The 13,534-nt window shown below is 47.9% G+C and overlaps 3 protein-coding genes and 5 non-coding genes across 8 annotated transcripts in view; 7 read left to right on the top strand and 1 right to left on the bottom strand.

Moving 5' to 3' along the window:
• Positions 1-2,238, bottom strand: part of ZWILCH (zwilch kinetochore protein) — a 35,109-nt gene extending 32,871 nt beyond the window's left edge. The window contains exons 1-2 of the mRNA XM_004711936.2: positions 2,181-2,238; positions 263-314 (exon numbers count right to left, since the gene is read on the bottom strand). Coding sequence (XP_004711993.1) covers positions 263-314; positions 2,181-2,233 — 105 coding nt within the window. The 5' untranslated portion in view covers positions 2,234-2,238. The remainder of the gene's footprint in view (positions 1-262; positions 315-2,180) is intronic.
• A 511-nt stretch (positions 2,239-2,749) lies between these two features.
• RPL4 (ribosomal protein L4) lies at positions 2,750-7,534 on the top strand. The gene is made up of 10 exons (XM_030884356.2): positions 2,750-2,796; positions 4,382-4,553; positions 4,747-4,853; positions 5,138-5,276; positions 5,633-5,757; positions 6,147-6,276; positions 6,492-6,648; positions 6,835-6,918; positions 7,042-7,162; positions 7,244-7,534. Exons 1-10 carry the CDS (start codon positions 2,794-2,796, stop codon positions 7,460-7,462), a joined length of 1,257 nt encoding a protein of 418 aa, XP_030740216.1. The 5' UTR covers positions 2,750-2,793; the 3' UTR covers positions 7,463-7,534.
• On the top strand, positions 4,087-4,185 carry LOC115867952. The gene has a single exon (XR_004045347.1). It is a non-coding gene; the product is annotated as a small nucleolar RNA SNORD16 (small nucleolar RNA).
• Positions 4,600-4,672, top strand: LOC115867951. Its single transcript, XR_004045346.1, has one exon. It is a non-coding gene; the product is annotated as a small nucleolar RNA SNORD18 (small nucleolar RNA).
• Positions 4,970-5,068, top strand: LOC115867953. The gene has a single exon (XR_004045348.1). It is a non-coding gene; the product is annotated as a small nucleolar RNA SNORD16 (small nucleolar RNA).
• LOC115867949 lies at positions 5,451-5,522 on the top strand. Its single transcript, XR_004045344.1, has one exon. It is a non-coding gene; the product is annotated as a small nucleolar RNA SNORD18 (small nucleolar RNA).
• LOC115867950 lies at positions 6,322-6,392 on the top strand. Its single transcript, XR_004045345.1, has one exon. It is a non-coding gene; the product is annotated as a small nucleolar RNA SNORD18 (small nucleolar RNA).
• An 842-nt stretch (positions 7,535-8,376) lies between the features above and the next one.
• On the top strand, positions 8,377-12,495 carry SNAPC5 (small nuclear RNA activating complex polypeptide 5). The gene is made up of 3 exons (XM_030889074.2): positions 8,377-8,476; positions 9,964-10,053; positions 10,853-12,495. The coding sequence occupies exons 1-3, from the start codon at positions 8,387-8,389 to the stop codon at positions 10,970-10,972; spliced, it is 300 nt and encodes a 99-aa protein (XP_030744934.1). The 5' UTR covers positions 8,377-8,386; the 3' UTR covers positions 10,973-12,495.
• The last annotated feature ends 1,039 nt before the right edge of the window (positions 12,496-13,534 follow it).

Raw genomic sequence — 13,534 nt, 5'->3', positions numbered from 1 at the left:
TGTTCTTGCAATGAGTAAGTGCTTGAGTGGAGGCCCAATGTCCATCTGCTGCCTTAATATTAAACCTATAAATATATGCACGTAGATGTTTCCCTACACTCTTACATAAATATATTTACATATGTACATTTCAGTCTTAAAACCTCTATAAGGGTAAATTTTATAGTATATAAATTAACCTTAGTAAGATTAACTTTTAAAAACATCCATACTTTTAGGATTACTGAGCTATGCTTAAAAATTTTTTTTAAATTGCTCATACCTCATAAATAAATGGGTCTTTGCAGATTCCTTTCTGTTCTTCTTCAAATGCCCTGAAATGCAAGAGCACATGTAAGAAAATGCCAGTGTACGGCCTCACTTTATCTCTGGCAGCACCGGAGGGAAAAGCAAACAAAGCCCTCTGCTCCCCAGGGCAAGCGGAGGCATGGCTGGGGAGAAGGGAGGAGACAGTAGAATCATGAGCAGTGGAAGGTCCATTTAGACAACGCCCAATTTCATGCACTAAAATAATCCTTACTAAGGCTTAACCCAAAAATATTCCCCCAAAGTCTTATTAAAATCTAAACGAATTTAACCAGAAAAACTGAGTTTGCCTTGAGCACTGTGGCCTTTGAAGAATTCTCTCAGTTGGAAAGGAACCAAGGGAGGCAGGAAGTTGATGCTCATGGGGGAGGAGCAACTCAAAGAAGGTCATCAAAGCCATTGGACTGTACAGTTGAAGTGGCTTATGTTTGGCTGTCTATTCTCAACAACAAAATGAAAAGATGAAAAAGAGATTTATAAATTGTCATACTGAGAGATACTCAAGACATTGTTAATTGGAAAAAAAAGCTTTTCTATAATGTTCAACCGTTTTGAAAGTATTAATAAAGAAAAAAGCACACACATAATAAAGGTAAACAACAAATTACAGCATTTAGAAATGTTTAGATAAGCAGTTCTCTAGTGCAGTCTCAGGACAAGCAGCTATGTGCTTCACCTGAATTTGTTAGAAAGGCAAATTCACTGGCTCCACTTCCCAACCCAAAAGCCAACTCCCTGCCACTGAGTCGATTTGGACTCATAGCGACCACACAGGGCAGGGTAGAATTGCCCAGTGGGCTTCTGAGAAACTCTTTACAGGGCGTTCCAGTGGCATATGGATACTTGGTCACCAGCCGCTCTGCGAGAGAAAGTTAGGGCTCTCTACGCAGGTAGAGTTCTACCCTATCCTACAGGATCACTACAGTCGGCATCAAATCCAGGGCAGTGAGAGAACTCTTGACTGGGGTCGAGAGCTTTGTCTTTCTCCTGTGGTTATGCATTGCAGGTATGCATGGTTATGACCTTGCAACCCAATGCATAACCGTTAAGCCCCCAGAACTCCACGGACTCTGCCTCAACCTCCTAAATCAGAAACGTCGACACTGGGGCCCAGCCAGATGATTCTAATAACACGCTCGATTTGGTTAATGCATTCGCAGGCTAATCCGAAAGTCTAGTTCCAATCCCTCAGCCACTCTCAGGAGTGATATGGCGGTTGGCTTCTCTAAGATTTACAGCCTTGGAAACTATGGGCAGTTCCGCTCTTCCCTTCAGGGTTGCTATGGGTCAGAATCGAATCTGCAGCAGCGTACCTGCATGGAAGAATATTTGCATCAGATATAGAACTTGTTGGAATCTTCTTGGCACTATGATTATGTGCTGAACTCAAGAATAAAAAGTTTTGCAGCGTAGTGAAATAAAAGTGCTTTCTAAAGCCTACACACCATCGCGTTAACATTTCTCATATGGTTAACTATCTTTAAAAGGGTATAACATACGTTTCACTGTCAAGGATTAGCAAAGATTGAATAGGTGAAGGATCCAGTCTTCCATTTCTGGGACGTTCCTCTACAAATCAAGTATGAGTGTCATCAGAATAAATCGCCTCTTGGAAACTTATCAGGACCTCGTTAAATAACGTATGATTATTTTTCTGAAATGAGATAGCCAATAAGGCCCTGCGGAATCAACCCCGTATTGGTGCCCCTGACGGCTACTAGAACTAAGTTCAGCCCGTCCCCAACCCTCAGACTTCAGACGAGCTGACTGAGCCCCTAAAGCGCCGCTGAGAGGCGGCAGAGGTGTTTGGGCAGAGGACCGAGGGTGTGAGTGCGATTCTAGAACACGGGCCTACAGTAGGGGCCCCGACTCACTGCAGGAGACGAGCGTACAAGTCCTCAGCCGCCCGGTTCATTCGCGACCACATCTTCCAGCCGTCTGAGCGCAGGATCCAAACAGATCAACTGAACTGCGCGCCTAAACCTCCAACTTCCGGGGTCGTGACCCCGCCCTGCCGGGACTACTTCTCCGCCCCCCCCCCCAGCGCCCCGCCTCGAACAAGTTCGGCTTCTCCACAAAGTTAAAGTTTTGTTTTAGTGCACCCTGAGATTTTTCAATAATTTTTTTATTTCTCTCAGGAAAAAAAAAAATAAATAAATAAACGTCGTGATCCGAGGCAAGACATTTAGTCTCGCGAGATTTGACCACGCCCCGCTGTGAATTACTCCGCCAAAAGGAGTCCCTCTTTTCTAAACAGTATTACAGGCTTCAGAAGGCAAAGAGCACCATAATTTGACTCATATAAAGACCAACACGCGGGTTGAACTTCATACAGTGTGCTTGGGATGTGGTTTGCTTCCCTGGGCTCGGGCTGGGGCGGAGCAGGGTGGTGCGAGATGAAGGTTACATATAGAGCAGGAGTACTACGTCCTTCCTTTTCCTGTGGGAGCCGCCGGGGCGAGAGGAGCGTGGCCTTCTCTCTTCAGCATGGTGAGTGAACGTCCGTCTGCTTGGTTTTCCCAGCTTGGTCCCGGAGCCCAGCCGGGAAGGGTTTGGTGTTCAAGACAGAGTTACGGGGAGAGAGCGAGGGGAGACGGACTGATGCCGAAAGGCCGTCGCTTTCTCAAGGCTGTGTGGCGGACGGCGGCCATCTTAGCGGCAACGTGGGCATCCCGGCCCGCAGCTCTGGGGCGCCAGCGCGGGGGCTGCCGATCGTTCCGGAAGGCACAGGGCCCATTGGGATTCTTGTCCTTGGCGCACAGAGAACTCGGGTTGTGTTGAAAAGACAGTCCTTGAGCTTAGTTTAGAACTAGTTGGAGCCCAAGAATCGGGACATGGGTCTGCAGGGGAGGTAGAATCTGGGCCTTGTATTCTAATGTGCTAGCTTATTAAGGATGTTTTGTGCCATCCGGAAGTTAACGCTTTTGAAAAATGACCTGGGTCTCTGCCTTTTTCGTAGGTTTACTTGAATGATTTGGTGGGGGTTGCCCACGTTAAAAATCGCTCCGTGCATTTTGTGCGCTGGGGAGGTTCAGTGAGGAAAATGGACAGAGAACCGTTTTTAGGGTACCTGAATTGTAATGGAATTGGACAGAACACTGAGTGCTCTCAACTTAAAGAACCAGCAGGCAGTTGGCAATATTTTAGCAGCCTAGAAGTTCAGGGAAGTGCCCTGAGTAAGGCCAATGATCTTGAGGGGGAAGCCTTGTGCTAGGTGATGGTTCTGAGAGTAGGGGTGAGGAAATCGGGAAGGCCATGTGCGTGACAAGGAATCACAGGTAAAAAGCAGCCTGTGTGGGCCTGTAGGCCACTTCTGGACCTTCCCATCTGAGAGTGTAAACTCTTAGGGAGTCGAGCAGAGAACCCTAACATGACTGATTTTTTTTTTTAAGTCATTAGTGTAGTAAACTTTGGAAGGTGTGTGCAGAAGGGAAGGGGTGAAGGCAGACATGGGATTTTGGATGAGTAGAGCCTTGGTAGGCAAGACTGCAGAGAGGATGTGGTGACATCAAGCAGTTTTCCATTTTTTACAGTGGTGGTGTCAGCATCGTGCTGCATAAGAACTTGGGTGATAGACCATCGGAAAGTAATGAGACCGGGTTTAAGTTGTCGTGTGTAAATAAGCAGGTTGGACCTGATGCTGTTATGTTAAAAGAGTTTGGGAATAGTTGTATCCAAGATAATAAATGTATTCTTGGTCAATACTGCCCTGGGCAGTAATCTGGAGGGTGTATGTTTTAAAGGGGAAAGGGTGGTGGGCTTGCATTCAAAGGTTTTGCTTGCAATGATGTCGTAATTTGCGTCTGACTCTGTTCTCAGCGACAGTTGCCTGCTGTCACTAGGCTGGTACAGAGGGTTGACGAAAATTCTTACTGAGCAAGACATACTGGGTTTTAATTCTTAAACCTAAAAAGTGAGCCGTTGGATTACTGTCCATCAGCCTGTTCTGGTGTCTTGATGAGGGCCTTGCTTCTACTGCCCTTGCCTTCTCCCAGCTCTTCTACCCATTTTGTTGGCACATGAGGTGCATGCTTCCACTGTTTGCCACTATAACGAACCTTTTCTGTTTCCCAAGGCGTGTGCTCGTCCACTGATATCAGTGTACTCTGAAAAGGGCGAATCATCTGGCAAAAATGTTACTTTGCCAGCTGTGTTCAAGGCTCCCATCCGACCGGATATCGTGAATTTTGTTCACACCAACCTGCGCAAGAACAACAGGCAGCCCTATGCTGTCAGCGAATTGGCAGGTAAGATGTAGGTGTAGATGTCCAAGGGTTGGTGTTGGCTGCTACTCAGTAGTGATGAGCTTACACTTCATTGGTCCGTGTTTCTGAAACACATGATTGTTCCTGGGTGTTCTGATGCTGTTTGCCCACCGTGTGTATTAGTCATAGATGATAGCTTTGAGTGGCTAAAATTTATATTTCTTATCTCTTGCAGGTCATCAGACCAGTGCTGAGTCTTGGGGTACTGGCCGAGCCGTGGCGAGAATTCCTAGAGTCCGGGGTGGTGGGACACACCGTTCTGGCCAAGGTGCTTTTGGAAATGTATCCTTGTGGAATTTAGCCAACAGACCCTTACTGGGCATAACAGTGTCCATGTTAACAGACGGTTCAGCACAGGTTTGGAATCTGGGGATGGTTACTTCTACGGCAGTTCTTTTTGCAATGATGGCGTAATTTGCGTCTGACTCTGTTCTCAGCGACAGTTGCCTGCTGTCACTAGGCTGGTACAGAAGGTTGACGGAAATTCTTACTGAGCAAGACATACATGGGTTGTTGTTTTTTAACCTTAAATCTTGAGGTATGTGATTCTTAACCGGGAAAAATAGATGTGTCGTGGAGGTCGCATGTTTGCACCAACCAAAACCTGGCGCCGTTGGCATCGGAGAGTGAACACCACTCAGAAGCGCTATGCCATCTGTTCGGCCCTGGCTGCCTCTGCCTTGCCCGCCCTCGTCATGTCTAAAGGTTTGTGATAGTGGGCTTCGTAGGAGTTGGGCAAAACTTTTCCTGTGCGTTTTTGTGACTGCCTTGTTCTGTGAGTTGCCTAATTTACCTCAACAAACCAGAGACTACAGCAGATAACAGTGACCTGGTCCGTCATTACAACATTTCTACTTAAACCCCATGTTTATTTTGCTGCTGAAATGATGAAATGCCACTTCGTTGGTCCGTGTTTCTGAAACACATGATCTTAGTGGAAGTTCTGATTTAACAAGTTTTCGCGTGTGCTTTGTGCAGGTTATATAAAGTAACCTGTCATAAATGGTTTCTTAATTTTTTCAAAAGGTTCAGGGTAACCAGTGTTGAATTGGCTTTGCCAGGTCATCGCATTGAGGAAGTTCCTGAACTTCCTTTGGTGGTCGAAGACAAAGTAGAAGGCTACAAGAAGACCAAAGAGGCAGTCTTGCTTCTTAAGAAATTGAAGGCCTGGAATGATATCAAGAAGGTAGGCTGGTAGGGTGCGGGGGTCAATATAATGGCTCAATTGCTATAGCTCATCTTAAAGGCTATGTGGGGGTGCTCTAAAATTGATGTGGAGGTGACTACAATTCTTGATATGACTGAAATATTGAATTACATGGTATGTAAGTCACATGCCATTAAAGCAGGGTGAAGGTAGGCTCGAGGGACACATTGACGGTTTAGTGATCCTTGTTTTCCCATCTCTTACTTCACGTGATTCATTGAATAAGGGCAAGAGTTCTGAGCCAAAGTGATTGGGCTTAAGTCCTGTGAGTGACCTTGGCAAGTACTTTGTTTTAGCTGTAGAACTGAGCATGTCCACTACAAAGGGTGTGTGTCTTCATCAGAATACAAAATCTTTTGCTTCGTTAGGTCTATGCCTCTCAGAGAATGAGAGCGGGCAAGGGCAAAATGAGAAACCGTCGGCGGATCCAGCGCAGGGGACCATGCATTATCTACAACGAAGACAATGGCATCGTCAAGGCCTTCAGGAACATCCCCGGTAAGTCTAGTTTCACTTGTCCGTATAGGCTGTCTGGCTCAATTACTGTCGTGATGAGATTCCACTTTATGGTCCGTGTTTCTGAAACACATGATAATTGTGGATGTTCTGATTCTGGGCTGAATGCGGGGCCTTCATTGATGACTGAAGTGTCATAAATTAGATTGATTTGGGTTTAGCTGCTAATTAAGAGGATTCTTCTTTCCCTTTGAAAGGAATTACTCTGCTCAATGTCAGCAAACTGAACATTTTGAAACTTGCTCCTGGTGGGCATGTGGGGCGTTTCTGCATTTGGACTGAAGGTGCCTTTCACAAGTTGGATGAGCTGTATGGCACCTGGAGGAAGGCCGCCTCCCTGAAGAGTAACTACAAGTGAGTTTTTACTGTTGGTGCTGTGGGTGTTTGCATTCAGAACTGGTTTGCGTCTGACCTCATAGTACAGGGAAGCACTGCTTGAGAAACCTAGATGGACTTCGGGGGTTCAGACTCCTTGGTGAGGAAATGGGGATGAGAAATCGGAGTTTGCATTCATTGTGAACCTTCTTCTTGTTCCTTCAGCCTCCCCATGCACAAGATGACCAACACAGACCTTAGCAGAATCTTGAAAAGCCCTGAGATTCAAAGAGCCCTCCGAGCACCCCGGTACGATCTACAGTGTAATTCTTGTGCCCAGTTTCACATTCTTTTGTTTTAAATGTGGACAATTGGCAGGATTCAGTCTATCTTAGAGCAAAGTAAACTTGCTTTTCTGCCTGTGTTCTACAGCAAGAAGATTCATCGCAGAGTCCTGAAGAAGAACCCACTGAAGAACCTGAGGATTATGTTGAAGCTCAATCCATATGCAAAGACCATGCGCAGGAACACCATTCTCCGGCAAGCCCGCAATGTACGTGATTACTTAATTACAGGTAATGCCCACATTTTGGGAAAGATTGCAGTCTTAAGGTTTCTTTCTCCTTTTTGACAGCACAAGCTCAGGGTGGCTAAGGCGGAAGCAGCATTAGGGGTCAAGTCAGATGAGAAGGGAGTTCCCCTCCAGAAGCCCCTGGTGGGGAAGAAAGGAGGCAAGAAAGCCGCTGTGGTGAAGAAGCTGAAGAAGCCTGTGGCAGGAAAGAAGGCCGCAGCTAGCAAGAAGCCCGCGGCCGAGAAGAAGCCTGCCCCCGAAGAAAAGAAGCCAGCTGCATGAACACTTGTTTTATGCCCTGGGAAGTTGTCTTTTGGACAGCTTATTTTGAATAAAGACCTGCTTGAAACAACAGTGGGAAATACTGTTGAGTGTTGAGTTTTTGTTCATATGTAAAGTGCTTGTCCAATTTCAGCCCTTTGTTTTGGTTTTATATCAATACCAAGTAGAGCCTTAGGGGTGTCGTGTTTTAATAGGTGTGAAACACTTGCTCTGAAAGAGATTAAAGGGAGGTCTGTGTGACATTTTCGAATTCTGTATGGGCTTCACACGTGACCACAAGAGGGCACATGGGTGGAAATATATTTAGGAGCTCCAGTGGAAAACTGGTGCTGCTTCTGAGACTCCTTAAAATAATGCAGAACTTACCTGGAATGGACCAGGGTAGAACTAGCTTTCCCCGGAACCACTAGGGCCCACAGCTTTAGTAACGTGAGTGTTGAGTACAAGCTTGCACCAAATCTACCTGCCTCTGCTCTGCGAAGGCTGGCTTCAGGGGTGTTGGGGGACTGAATTACACTGCGGAGGACCTGCCTCACTCGCAGGACCAACTGCTCTTTGAGCAGTGAGTGCACCCTCCGGCTTTTTAGATACTTGCCAGGAGTCCCTGGGCGCAGAACCTCCCGTGCATGAAAAGCGCTTTCGTTTTACAGTTAACGTTCCGTGTTGGGATCGCGGAGCCCCCGTGTCTACCTGCCCCGGGGGGTCGCTCTGGGTTGGTGTCGACTCGATCTGGGGTATTCGTCCTAGTTTTCGGCAAACGTCTCTTCCGAGAAGAGCGCGGAGGCCGGAAGCCGCTCCCCCCAATATGGCCGCCGGCCCCGCCCCGCTCACTGGTTGGCTTCCGGGCTGCCGACGCGCTTGCGTCATCACTGAGCGCCCACGCCCGCCGGGCCGCGCCGAGGCCGCCGACGTGACTCTCGGACGATGCTGAGCCGGCTCCAGGAGCTGCGCAAGGAGGAGGAGACGCTGCTGCGGCTGAAGGCGGCTCTGCACGACCAGCTGAACCGCCTCAAGGTAACTCACCCGTGCGGCCGGGGCCTCTGCCCCTCCCCTATCCGCTCGGGGCCCGCGGCCCGGCCGGAAGCCCCGCCCTGCGGGCCCCCCCGAGCGTCACTTCCTGCCCTCCGGACGGGCTCGGACCTCTGCTGCCCGTTTTCCGTCCTCGTTTGGCTGTCTGGCGTCAGTCTAGTGGTTAACGAACTTTTTCGCGGCACAAAGAGATCTACAGGAGGAAACAGATGTCTCCTCCGGCAAAGACTGCGTGTCGGGAGTCCCACCGGGGCACCCGTACTCTGTTGGATAGGGTCGCCGCGAGTCGGAATTCGCTGGATGGCAGTGAGTTTTTGAAGGGTGATGTTGGGATATTATTGCCAGCGGTTCGATCCAGCAGGTCCAAGATGTGAACCAGTAATCAACATGTTTGGCAAATACATGCCCACCCCCATAACTATCGATGGCCCCTGGGTCACCCTTGGGAGGAGAACTTGCCTACACCTTCCCTGCCCACAGATATCTTCCTGAGTCCCAACAGCATTCACTTCCTGCTTGCTTATATCGCGCCTTACAAAGTTAAAAGGGCTGTCAGATCCCCACCCCGCTCGGCTAAAAATGACACTAAGGCTGGGGAAGATGACTTGACCCAAAGCCTCTAGGAGTTCATGGTCGCTTTACAAGGAGTCAGGATTGTAGTTGCCCATAGGCAACTTCCAAGCCTCTGCTTCTGCGTAATTCAGTCCCTGTAGGAGCCCTGGTGGCGAATTGGTTATTTGTTGGGTATTAACTGGAAGGTCAGCAATTAATTCTAAACGTCCAGCCCCTCTGAGGGAGAAAGGCTTTCCGCTCCTGTAAAGAGTTTAGTCTGTTTGTTGTCACTAATTGTGATAGCAACTGTACAAGACATGATTGAACTATGAAATGATGTATTAACTTGCAATTTAAAGAAGTCTGGGGAACCCACAGGTGTGCAGTTCGACCCTGCCCTACAGCGTTGCTGAGTCAGCATTGACTGGAATGCAGTGAGTGGGCTTTGGTTTTTCAGCCCCTGTCAGGTGGTCATCACCCAGGCTCCCCGGGGTCTGATGACCGTTAGGAAAGCCCTTTATAAACTTGAAAATGCTGTGCGACTTTGAGCTGTCAAAGGAATGAGCGTGTCCTTCAGAACAAATGAAATTGCTCACGCTACTCTTCCGTGTCACCACCATACCTGTACAAGGATGCACGTGCGTGCGTGTGTGATGATCTCTAGGAAATGCCTGGGGTAGAGGTCATGGCTCAGTGGGATCCCAGTACTTTTATCCCAGGACCCTGAAGGCTTGCTTTACTCCTTTCCTTAAAAGGCAGGGGAAGCTTCAGAATCCCGCCCGTCGTTAGAGTAGCAGATACTGTAACTGCTTTCACTGCCTCACATGATGCCAACCTTTGATAGTCGGCTGAATAGGTTTCACCCACTTCAGTACCCCAGAGAAAGAGTAAGGGAACTGCCTTGTACTCGCTTCTTGTAGGTTGAAGAGTTGGCCCTTCAATCAATGATCACTTCTAGAAGAGGAGATGAAATGCCGTCTTCGCAGTCTGCACCTGAACGGTCACAAGAGGTAAGCTCGAGTGTCACCCTAGCAAAGGAATGTTCGTGTGGTGCTCGGTGCTCAGACGTTGTTTTGAAGCACATTACTGGCCCAAGGACCTCTGGGAAATGTTGGTAGGAAAAAAATGTTCAATTTGACTTAAGTTGCCTGCCATATGTTACTCTTGTAGTCAGGGAAGAGCACACCTTATTGGGTATGCTTTGATTGTTAACTTTATTATTATTAACTATTAATATATTGTCTTTACCCTCCTGGTCCCCCATCCTCTCCAGCTGCTCTAGTGACCCGGGAGAACAGGGAGCTCTTTGCAGACATGTCAGAATTCTGACTGGTTTGTAAGTGACTTCTCGTGTTGGGGTTAGAGAATGGAGTGGGGCTTCAGCTTCAGAGGGAAAGGTTAAAAACTGAGTTCTGATGTCCATTACAATAGCCCTCTTCACAAGTGCCCTCGAGGCAGTCAGGAAGAACATATTCTTTCTAAATGTTTCCGTTGTTCTCCCATATGTCTGCTGGTTAAACCATTGGAAAGCAGCTCATCAAAATCAGTACAATTCCCTTGTTGGCACTTTATACAAGAGCCATGTTTGTAAATCAGGTGATAGCCTATCAAATTTGGGGTTTGTGTATGCACTCCCCCCTTTGGGCAGCAGGGTAGAGAGAATGTAGAGAAATAGGAAGTGGCTGTACCTCCAAGTTCCAAACAATTCTTAAGGATCATAAATAATTGAGATGTAATATAATTTGAATTTAAGACTTTTTCAAAACGTGCTCTCTGTGGCATTGCTTTTCACACTGTCCTTGGGCAAAGGCGCCGTCCGAGCACGTGGACAACGAAGCTTCCATCAACCAAACCGCACTGGAATTGAGCACGAGGAGCAGAGCTCTGGACGAGGAGGAGGAGGAGGAGGAGGAGGAATCAGATCCCTGAAGGGTGAAAGGACCAAGAGCTGTTGCACACATTAATCCCGAAGGCCCAGGAACCCTCCACAGGCCTCGGGCTTTACGGACTGCTTGAAAGGGCACGGGAACAACAGAAAAATCCGTGCAATTGTAAAAATAGCTCGATTGAAATCTCAAAACTTCAGGATGTTCTAACAGAGCAGAAAATTTAAGACGTGGTGTCTGAGCATTAAATTATGTGAGGGGTGCTATGTCCATGATCTGGTCGATTTGGTAATTGTGTTTAAAACAGCAAAGCACCCTCTGAGACACTATTGAAAACGCCTGGCAGGAACAATAAGGGCAGGGTTTAAATACAAGCCAGCGTTCCAATCAACAGTGGCTTGTTGAAGTAGCTCTTTCAATTGGTTCGTCCTCATTTGACACCCTGCTGAAAACTGGCCTATGTAATAATCCCTTGGAGATCTTGTTGAAATGATTCTAAATTCAGTAATCTGGGGGGTCAGAAGATTCTCGGCAGGGGGTCAGAACAAACCTGTTCTCGTATGCAGGGGCATGTAGTAGGTTACTGCTCAGAAACCCACAGGGGCCGTTCTACTCTGCCCGACAGGATCGCTGTGAGTCGGAATCGACTTGATGGCCGTGAGTTCGGTGAATAAAAAGTAGCTTCGTGCCAGGGCTTTGTACTCGCCTGGCCGCCCTTTCAGAATTTCATCCGAGTGATGTACCAAGTGGAAGTGAGCTATTGGGAAGTCAATGGTGACCAAACGTGGCCTGGTCACACTCACTTTGAACCCTTCAGTGTGGGGTATGCGTACAAATATATTCTAGTGAGCTGGTTTCCAGATACCGACAGAACTGGGTTCGTTCTTCCTGTGGTGAAAGCATTGTGGCGGGTTGTCTAAAACCTGTCCCGAGCCTTCAGAGGAAGGGTGCCATTGCAGAAGTCACCCTGCTTGGGAGATTCGTTGTATATGATAAAGGAATTACATCTACAGAGTAAGCATTGTCGGGACTTGGTTGTTGAAGTCGAGGTCCCCATTGTCCACTGAGTATTCAAGGGGGCTTCCAACATCCTGGGAAAATCCCATTTTAGTCCCAAGTTAAAAACTTTCTGAAGCTCCTCAGACCATTGTCAATTTTGTGAAATGAGTCTGCCCCGCCCAGCTCAACAAAAGCAAAACCCTAAGAGGCTCGAGGCAGCACTCCTTCCTGACTGCCCTGCAAGAGAAGATCCCCTTCCTAACTGCCCTGCAAGAGAATGCGGATCCCCTTCCTGACTGCCCTGTAAGAGAATGTGGATCCCCTTCCTAACTGCCCTGTAAGAGCATGTGGATCCCTTTCTTAACTGCCCTGCAAGAGCAGGCGGATCCCCTTCCTAACTGCCCTGTAAGAGCATGCGAATCCCCTTCCTAACTGCCTTTTGATGAGAGCAGTTTTGAGGAACTCTTCTAAGGAAGTAGCCAGAAGGGTAAATGAGCTGTTTCTTGGAAAACCCAATATGAAATGTTTTTTTAAATAAAAAAACAAGGTGCAGATTTTGGAGTGTAATTCGGTGTAAGCGTGAGTTTTTCAGATGTGGAAAACAAATTGGTTTTGAGTTCTTGCTGTACCAGACTTGTGGCTTGCCTTATCGCTTCTGCAAATCTCACCTTCCCGTCTCTCAGGACAGTCACATCTGCTCTTGCAATTTCAAAAGCTGGGAAGTTTTTAAGGAGCCCATATGGGACAAGAGTTGTTCTGGTGATTGAAGCGCTGGGCTACTAAGACCAAAAAGGTCACTGCTTCCAGCAGCCACGAGGCAGGCTGGCAACTTCCAGAAGGACTCAGTCTCAGAAACCCTAGGGGACGGTTCTCAGTGTGAAAGGTTCTCTCTAGAGTTGAGTATGGGTTGGGGGTTGTGGTGTGGATGGATGGACTGCTTGTCCACTAACCAGAATGCTGGTGGTTTGAATCCACCCAGCATCCCCACAGGACAAGACCTGTCCCTCTGCTCTCAGAATATAGCCTAGACAGCCCGGAGAGCTCTCGCTCACATGGGGCTGCTGTGAGCTAGCGCGGCCAGACCGCACCCAACAAGGAAGGGCGTGTTTGGAAGTCCAACTGCGCGTTTGTGTCGCAGGGAAAGTTGAGGAAGGGCTCAGGCACTGCGAACCCAGAACACTGCAAGACTCTTCTGGAAGACATTCTTGAGAACTGAGAAAACACACCAGGGAAATGTTTGTTTTTAACTGCAAATACAATACGTTCGAGTGTTTAGCGAATGTTTTAATCCTGGCGTCAGGCACTAGGTTACACCAACCATCCTTCCTCTCGTGGGCTTAGACATATTCTCGGTAGTGGAGGTGTGAGGAGCGTGTGGCTCTTAAACCATAGTGTTTATGTTGAATCTGACTGAGGACAGGTGCGTGCAGCGAGGAGAAATGACTAGCTTCAGCCGCATGGCCAGTTTTGAGAACCTTGGCTTGTAGCCAAGCCTTGGTAGATCCAGGCTGGACTATCTATCAGGAGACCATTTCCCCAAGTTGTTTTCATACGAACAAGAAGGCGTCTCATGATTTATGAAGACCTTGGCTTTGGTTCCCTGTTC

The sequence above is a fragment of the Echinops telfairi genome, unplaced genomic scaffold, assembly GCF_000313985.2.
Source record: "Echinops telfairi isolate 266 unplaced genomic scaffold, ASM31398v2 ScPeMD7_7475;HRSCAF=8513, whole genome shotgun sequence".
Classification (NCBI taxonomy): Eukaryota; Metazoa; Chordata; class Mammalia; order Afrosoricida; family Tenrecidae; genus Echinops; species Echinops telfairi.
Note: the sequence above shows the minus strand (reverse complement) of the source record. Positions and strands in the feature narration are given on the sequence as shown.

Excerpts from the sequence above, each read along its gene's own strand:
- SNAPC5 (XM_030889074.2), top strand. The coding sequence starts at position 8,387 with ATGCTGAGCCGGCTCCAGGAGCTGCGCAAGGAGGAGGAGACGCTGCTG. Across the intron at positions 8,477-9,963 it reads ACCAGCTGAACCGCCTCAAG|GTTGAAGAGTTGGCCCTTCA; the intron begins GTAACTCACCCG and ends CGCTTCTTGTAG. Across the intron at positions 10,054-10,852 it reads CACCTGAACGGTCACAAGAG|GCGCCGTCCGAGCACGTGGA; the intron begins GTAAGCTCGAGT and ends CCTTGGGCAAAG.
- RPL4 (XM_030884356.2), top strand. Across the intron at positions 5,277-5,632 it reads CGCCCTCGTCATGTCTAAAG|GTCATCGCATTGAGGAAGTT; the intron begins GTTTGTGATAGT and ends TGGCTTTGCCAG. Across the intron at positions 6,649-6,834 it reads TCCCTGAAGAGTAACTACAA|CCTCCCCATGCACAAGATGA; the intron begins GTGAGTTTTTAC and ends TTGTTCCTTCAG.